Below are 8,398 nucleotides of genomic sequence, written 5' to 3' on the forward strand. Positions count from 1 at the left end.
ATCTCTATCCCATCCACACACTACTCCTTTCCCCTGCCGAGTGAGTCACGCCTACCCCGAAAGGGAAATGGCTTAATGGTGTAATAATAATAATAATATTTCAAATATTACCAGTTTTCCACCTAAAATTTAGGCTAAAATTTCTCTTACAACAACGCGTGCAATGAATGGTTGTGTAGCATATCATTCGAAATTGAGCGCAATATTATTTTTAATATTTTCAATTTCACAGAAGCTTTAAAAGAAGTTAAAGCCTCAACTTATTAAAAAATGAGAAGCACTGGTCAAACGAGGCAGGACATTTAAGAAAAAGAACAATTTCTTATTGATGCAATGTTATTTTTGCAAGTAGGTTTCATAACTAGGCTGGAATTCGTTCTTGAAATCTCCTGCAAATTTTTACCCGTATAGGTTTAAGAATGTGATACGGAAAATAGCAAGATATTTTAATATTATTTTTTATGTGACAATAGCTATTTTTAGTATTCTATGAAATTCCAGTTTTAGCACAAAGTGAAATAAATAGCTTATGCAATGGGAAATATGTGAAATTTGTGTATTTATTTCAATTTCGGGCTTTTTCATAGCTTAAAGATTATAATTATTAACTTAATATTATTGATTGTTTATTATTGACAATACATATTTCCCTACATTTTTTAAACACGCCAGCTTCGAAAGTATAAATTACTATAGTAGAGAACGCTGCCAGTCCCAAGCTTGGAAAACGTGCGGAATACGAGTGAAGCGGCGAGTGGAGAGGGAAAGAAGGGACGGAGGGCGAGGACGCAAATCAGCGAGAAACCCCGTCGATTCTGACCATAGGACGCAAGTCACCGGCAGCGAATTATACATCTTTCTGTACTGTTTTCCAATTTTTAGAGCCCCTTTCACCAGTTGCTGAGAAACCGAAAAAGGTACATCAGGTAACATTTTGTGAAAAGCTTAAAGGGATGGTTAACTTATCTATTCTAAAAAGAAAGCGATATCTGATATGGGCGAGTGCTATGCCTATCGCTCTCCTCGGGTGAGTTACTCTTCTTGCAAATCGAGCGCGTTTAATGTTTGAAGATATAATTTAAAGCTATGAATGCAATCGATGAAAACTGGAAAGTAAATACTTTAAAACGTCCCAATTTATCTGTTAAATTCGCGATTGCAGATATCAGACGCCATACATTCACGTAGGGAAATTTGTAGAAACGCATTTTGGCAAGGACGCCAATCAGGCGGCACCAATCATGTGTCTTGGTGTCACTTCTGGAATTGGTCGTCTGATATTTGGATATATTGCAGATTTACCGCGTGTAAATAGAATACTATTGCAACAGGTGAGATAAGAATAATTACTGCAACAGATAAAGACATTTAAAGTGATTAACAGTCGCATGATAATTATCTTTGTTTTGGATAAGAAGTACAAAACATTTAAAACTTTTCGGGAATCTTAAATGAAGCGCTCAAAATTTATTGATTAAACTGATTTAAATCCTTTGATAAAATAAGCATTTTTTCTATGTACAGATCTCTTTCATGTGTTTGGGATCTCTGATGATGCTCATGGCGTTTACTTCATCCTATACAGTTTTAATAATAATTTATCTCTGTATGGGTTTATTTGATGGATGTTTTATATCCCTCTTGGGTCCCATCGCTTTCGAAATTTGCGGTCAGAAAGACGCAACATCTGCCATTAGTTTCTTATTGGGGCTATGTGCTTTACCTGTGACGATTGGATCTTTGTTTGCTGGATATCTTTACGATCGTTCAAGTATGACAATCTAAAAAATTAATTTATGAAGATAAGGTCATAGGGTTGCTACAGAAGTCCAGCTATAAAATTTCATGATTTTTCGAGGTTTTCCAGATATACTTTTGAAAAAATGACAGGCCAACTTTGTTTAAAAACCAATTTATTCTATTCAATTTTAACCCATTCTGCTGGTCGCAAAATAATTCACTAATAGTTTCTTGTTCAATTATTAATCAATTCAAAATCTGGTGGAAGAATCTTTTACGTCAAACTACAAAGTTCTATGAAAATGTCGTTTTTATTCATGCTCGTATAAATTAATAGATTTTTTAATAGTTTAGCATAGAAAACTACATTACAAGTTATTTTATTTCATTAGGCAAAAAATTAAAAAAAAATCAAAATCGGATATGGCATAGACTTTAGAGGACCCCTACTTGGGTTTTGTCAATTTTATTGATTTTTTGTTGATTTAATTTTGTCAATACCTTGTACCAGTTGCGAAATGTGATAAATAAGCTTCAAAAAGTTACTTGTCATAGAAAAATGTTAAAAATATAAGAAAGAATTATTATTTTCCTTCAAAATAAGTTTAAAAATGTTTATTCAATTCTTCACAATGATCGTAATACACATCTTCTTTTGAAAATTTTGTTGATTAAAAAGGTACAACTCAGGCTAATGTGTGATCAGATTTGGATATTACTTTTCTTGAATCAACTTAATGAAAAATTATGAATTGTTGTTATTTTGTTTGAAATATAAAAAATGTATTTAAAAAATTATAAAAGTATACAGTAACATAATGCTATCTTCATTTTTTTAGTTTTTTTTGTGTAGAAAATTACGAATTTATACGCAGATTTATAAATAACTAATTACACCTCTGTACGAAATTTTACGAAAATTTACGTGTGGTAAAACAAGCAGTTTTTCATATTTCGTTTTGAGAAAATTATAAATTTCTACACACAATTATGAATTGCTACAATTTTCTACGAAAAAAATTCGAAAATATTGTCTCTTAAAAAATGAAAAATGTCTACACATAATTCTGAATATATATAATTTTCTAAAAATAAATGGAGAAATTTACGGGTCCAAAAAGAAGATTTGGTTTTTCATAATTTTTTATAGGTTTTTATAGAAAGTTGCGATTTTCTACAAAAATAACAAAAATGTGCAATTTTCTAAAGTTATATTTGTACTTTTTCATAGTTTTTCTTATGAAATTACAAATTCCTATACACAGTTATGAATAAATACTATTTTCGAAGAAAAAAATATATGACCACAAAATTAGGTTTCAGTTTTTCATAACTTTTAATAGGGTTTTGTGAGAAATTCGTAATTTTTTACCAAATTTAATGAATATGTAAATGCACATTTCTATAAAAAAATAAACAAATTTAAAGCATTGAATCAATAATTTTCTACAATTTTGTACGAAAACGTTACTCTCTTTGAAAGATGTGGTTTTTCGTCAAGGGTTGTAGCACAGGACTAGATAACCAACATTTTAATCAAAAATGTGTTTATTGCATTACAAATTCTTAAAAAGCGAAATACACATTGTACTTTAAAATTCAAATACACATTTTTTGATATAATAATTAAGAAAATATATGTAAAATATGAGTTATAATTTAGTTACTATTTTAACGTAGTAATAATTTTTCTCAACCTTTTAACATTGATATTTCTTGCAATGACAGAATGTAATTTTTGGGGGGTTTAAAAAAAAACTCATACTGTGATATCCCGATCTTTAAGTTTGATTTTCTCGAAACGGAGTCTTTCCACCAAACGTTTTTTTTATTATCATTCAGCATTCTTGTATCTCGCATGTAAGATTTTATTTTTGCAAAAGGTTGAAAATTCGCTTTTTAATCGCTATTCAAAGCCAATTTTTAAATCCCATGAAATTTAAATCTCAACATTTTCTGTCACTTTTCACAGAATTAGCTAATTTTTTACAGCAAACTTCATTTACCCGTATTTAAAAACTTAACATCTCAAAAGCGTGATTTTATTTGATTTTTAAACTGAAAATGGGTTTATTATCGCAATTCGCAGCCGGCTAAGTAGCCACTGTCATTTTCAGATATCAACTTCTACATCTGTTTCCCCGAAACTGGATAACTTTTTTTATCAAAGTTTTTGTTCTTAATTCAGCAACACTTCGATTCATAAGTAGATATTTATTTAATCTTTAAATAGTGACTTTGATTTACCGGAATGTTTTTTCGCTCTTATGAAATATTCCCCTTTTGTTGTTGGTTATCTAGTTATGTACTGCCACCAAAAATATAAAGGACTTTACAATAATGATAGAATTCTAAAAAATCTCACCAGTATTATTATAAAATATTAAAAAATTGTTCAGGAATTATAATCATTATTTTTATTAGTTCGAAAATTTGGCAATAAGTACTAAAATTATTATCATGACTTTGAAGTAGGCGCGAATGAAAGTAACATCCATTTATTTCTTTTAAATTCCATTGCTTTCCTATGTCTATCAGGTCCTTCAAGTCTTGTAACAACCCTCAGCCAGTATCCTACTTCTCTCTCAAAGTTTAGCAACTTAATGAACTATAAAATCGATAAAACGGCTACCGGATGACATTAATTGTATCCTTAATTGTATCCTTAATTGTATCCTTAATTGTATCCTTAATTGTATCCTTAATTAAAATCGAAATGTCTATCTAGCTGAATAATTAAAATCGCGGTGAACTCTTGACCGGTGCAGTAACCCACTTTCAATTTCTTTCAGATTCTTACAGCTTGACATTTGTTTTAAGTGGTGTGCCATCGATTGTAGCAGCTTTAGCCATGTTTGCAGTGAGGTTTGTGAAAGAAGACCCAGTTTTAGATTCTGTAGATCCAGCCGGGCAGTCCTTGACCACCCCAGCTTGGATAAATGGTGGGTAATTATAAAAAAATGAAAGTAGTCCACCCATGCAGTTTTAAAAGTGACGATATCTCAAAAGCACAAGAATTGAATACAACGATGGATTGAAAGCATCAATAATCATAAATTCCCTCTTGCGTCATCGAAAACGATTACATTATAATTTACTCATGCCCTATGCTTGACACAAGGCAATAATAGAACCATGAAAGAGCATCGACAGATTGGATACTTGTTTATATATGAAAATGTGCTTTGAGATAGAGTTAGTTTTATTTCTTGTAGTTTAATTTAACTAGAGTTGATAACCAGATGATGTTCAATTTCATTTATATGTGCCTAAAGCTTTGTGAACTAAACTCTATATTCTAGATTTTGTGAACTAGATTTTGTGTATTAGATTTTGTGTATTAGATTTATAAGTCTATTTAGAGACTAAATCACATATAACTTTGCTATTTTTCACTCGGATTGTTTTCTATTTGTTGCATTTTAACTCTGCTTTACAGTTTTCTCTTGTTTGGACTGTAGTTCTAGCAACGCTTCCATCTTTTTATTATTATAGATAATTCAAAACCAGTGCCAAATTCAGGAGTCAACGGAGCAGAAACAAAAACAGGTAGGTCGCTTAAAGAAGAGATGAAAACACGTTGCTGCGATCCAATATGTTCTCATCGCTATTGCTGGCTTCAATACTCTGGATACTTCAAAAATTATCCGTTGTATCGGCATTGTGGTAACGGGTTCTCCAAACACACTAATAATACTATGACTTACTCTGAGAGTGTGCCATTACTTTTTGGTCATAAAAGTAAACGAACCAGGCCTTTCACTAATTTTGGACGATCAACACGGTCAGTTGAACTACTTCCATTTTGAAGGGACTCTAGTATGAATTAACTTGACGAGAGACGAACTAATCGAAATTTGGGATTTTGCTGTCTCGATATCGTTTTTATAGCTCTAGAAAATTCTATTTAAATAGAGGGGACCTTACAATAGATAATGAACCTAGAGTAGATAATAAATAATTCAAAATACTAGTGTGTGTAAAATAACTTATTTAATTTAATTTATAATTAGGACACTATGTGCGTGAATAAATTTAAATTTGAATTTATTATTTTAGGTATATTTGTGCTTTTTATTAATGATTATATACTGTACGTTCATTATCTACTCTACGGTTGTCTCTCCTATACCACGTTGTGTTTTTATTAAGGAAAACATGTGCATAGTTATTATTGTAAGAATAATACTAGTCTACTTCTAACGATTCAAAGAAATGGAAACATAATTTGAACTATATTTCTAGATAGATTTTATTATTAAATTCAACGGATTTGGGGAAATTCGATAAATCAACTTGTGGGAAGAGAATGAGGTATTCATTACATAATGAATATGAATACGAAACATAGTTATCGTTTGTTAATAATTCAGATATATATTTTGCTAAATGTATATTGTACAACTTGGTTAATTAACATCAGATTTACCTTCATTTTAATTATATTTCATGAAATTTTAATTACTTGTTAAAATGCATCGTTTTATTTTTATTATTTTTATTTCATATTTCAGATATTTTGTTTCAAAAAGTTTGATGAAAATATTGCTTTTGTTTATTGAAATGCATAAAAAGTTTAAAATTTGAACGCTACGTGAATAACTCAGTATATATTATCATTTAATCTTGATTAAGGGTTAATTTTTATTTTCTAAGAAATAAGTTTTATATCTTTAGTTCTACTTAATAATTGCTTAATTTTATGCCAATTAGTGAGTTCAATGTATTTAATTATATCGAATCTCAAGTAGTTATAAATTTTATTTGGAATAGAAAGACTCAATTATGTGATAACAGTATCAATATCACTCAGGCATAAATTACTCAAATCAAATTATAAAAAAAGAAACTACTTTCAACAAAAAACTTCCAATCTGATTTATGCACATAACATTATAATTTTTCAGGGGAGTTTAAGTCACTTTTGTGTAATGCGATATTATTGTGTAATTCTAATTTAATGCACTGATTATGTAACATTGTTGATTCGAGCTATTGTATTCCAAAATAGAAAAATACTCAAAATCTCTCGTACAATACTTAGAAGGATAAAAGTCTAAAGCGATATTGCCCATTTTACGAGTCATGGAAAATAAAGCTAAACTCGAAGAATATTAATTTCAAAAAAAGAGCGCGGCTCTTATTTTAACTTGTTTTCCCCTATCTCATTTTTCGAGATAATTGGGTTTGTGAAAGCGTAGAGCTCGAAAACAAAAGGATTAAAAGACGATCGAAGTGGTTCGCGATTAATAAACCCAAAAAGTGTTATTGAACTCTTTCAATGGCTGTGCTGTGGTACACGTGTATCGCTTTGTTTTTATGTGAATAAAAAAAAGTAAATGTATTACCCAACATTTCCTTCCTGCCTGCTAACTAACTAAATGTTTATCAGTTTTTTTGTGCTTTTGCCTGTATATTTAGTGTTGTTTTATATTAAATTATGACATAAAGGAAATATTTTTTCAGTATAACTAAGATTTCTTTGATAAAAAAGAGTTTTATTTCTGGAACATAAAATCATTTACTATCTATTCATTAATACCAAGTAAAACTTTATTCTCGCTGTTCAAAAACCATTCAGTGTTTTAGTTTTTTTTACAAAAATCAGGGAAAACATTAAGTACATATTAGGAGTAATATTAATATGAAACTTTTTTTTAATTTTGTTTTATTGACCACGTAAAGCAGTTTTTTTCGTATTATTTTCCGCAGTGAATTTTTCAATGTATTCTTTGGCCCTCGCGAAAGAAGTCGTAAGGTTTTAAATTAAAAAAGCTAAAAAATGTCTATTTTGATTCATAAATGATTGCGCCTTTTTTGTATGCACAGTTTGCAGAGAAATAATAATTTTAAACAATTTTGGATGCAGTTAGAATTTTGGTAAATATTATCAAAGAATACTTCTTTTTATATGGTTAAAGGAACATCTATTAACATTTTTTAAAATTGAATTTGATTGAAAAAAGTGCATCATTGTCTATGTTTTTGCACATAAAAACAGTTTTGAGTTTGCTTGCATACCTTTATAAAATAATTCAATGAATCCAATCCAGTAACATATATTTAAATTCGTACAAAATTTTGATTAAAGTGTAAAAAAATAATGTCCAGTTTAGAAAATGAAATTCCTGAAACTGTAGAATTTCGGACAATAAAAATACCAAAATTAAAAAACTTGAATTAATAGGCAACATTTGAATTTTTTTACAAAAATCAGGGAAAACTTTAATTACATATCCCATATGTACAATATTTCGAGCAATATTAATGCACTGAAAAACTTTTTAATCCTGTTTTATTGAACACGTAAAACAGTTTTAGTGTCCTATTATGTTTGTTATTGATTTAAATAAAATTAGCCCTCCCCCCTCTGTGATGTAAGTTAAAATTAGAAGAAAATTAAATGTGTTTTATAGAAAAAAAATTATGACGCCTTTTTTATATGCACCGTTAGCGGAAAAATATTTTTGAAAGTAATTTTTAAATTAGTTATAATTGTTTTAACTGATAATTGGAACATCTATTCAAAAAAATGTTTAAATGATAGTAAAAGTGTCGATATACCAGGTGTATACATATGAAACCGGTATTGCCATCTAGCGGCCAGTAGGCACACTTGTAGGCACTGTCGGAACTTACCATTTGTGCTAATTGGCGT

At 29.5% G+C, this 8,398-nt stretch overlaps 1 protein-coding gene across 6 annotated transcripts in view; it reads left to right on the forward strand.

Annotated features, from left to right (window-relative positions):
* LOC117170615 (monocarboxylate transporter 10) overlaps positions 1-8,398 on the forward strand; it is a 93,983-nt gene that overhangs the window by 80,368 nt on the left and 5,217 nt on the right. For 4 of the 6 annotated variants that reach the window (XM_033357501.1, XM_033357503.1, XM_033357499.1 and 1 more), the window contains 5 exons: positions 883-1,027; positions 1,163-1,331; positions 1,525-1,771; positions 4,533-4,682; positions 5,236-7,087. In XM_033357501.1, the coding sequence (XP_033213392.1) occupies positions 883-1,027; positions 1,163-1,331; positions 1,525-1,771; positions 4,533-4,682; positions 5,236-5,549 (1,025 nt within the window). In that variant the 3' untranslated portion in view covers positions 5,550-7,087. Of the gene's footprint in view, positions 1-882; positions 1,028-1,162; positions 1,332-1,524; positions 1,772-4,532; positions 4,683-5,235; positions 7,088-8,398 lie in introns of those variants that run through there. The other 2 variants (XM_033357504.1, XM_033357505.1) reach the window with 2 other exon arrangements.

The sequence above is a fragment of the Belonocnema kinseyi genome, chromosome 4 (assembly GCF_010883055.1).
Source record: "Belonocnema kinseyi isolate 2016_QV_RU_SX_M_011 chromosome 4, B_treatae_v1, whole genome shotgun sequence".
NCBI classification, from domain to species: domain Eukaryota; kingdom Metazoa; phylum Arthropoda; class Insecta; order Hymenoptera; family Cynipidae; genus Belonocnema; species Belonocnema kinseyi.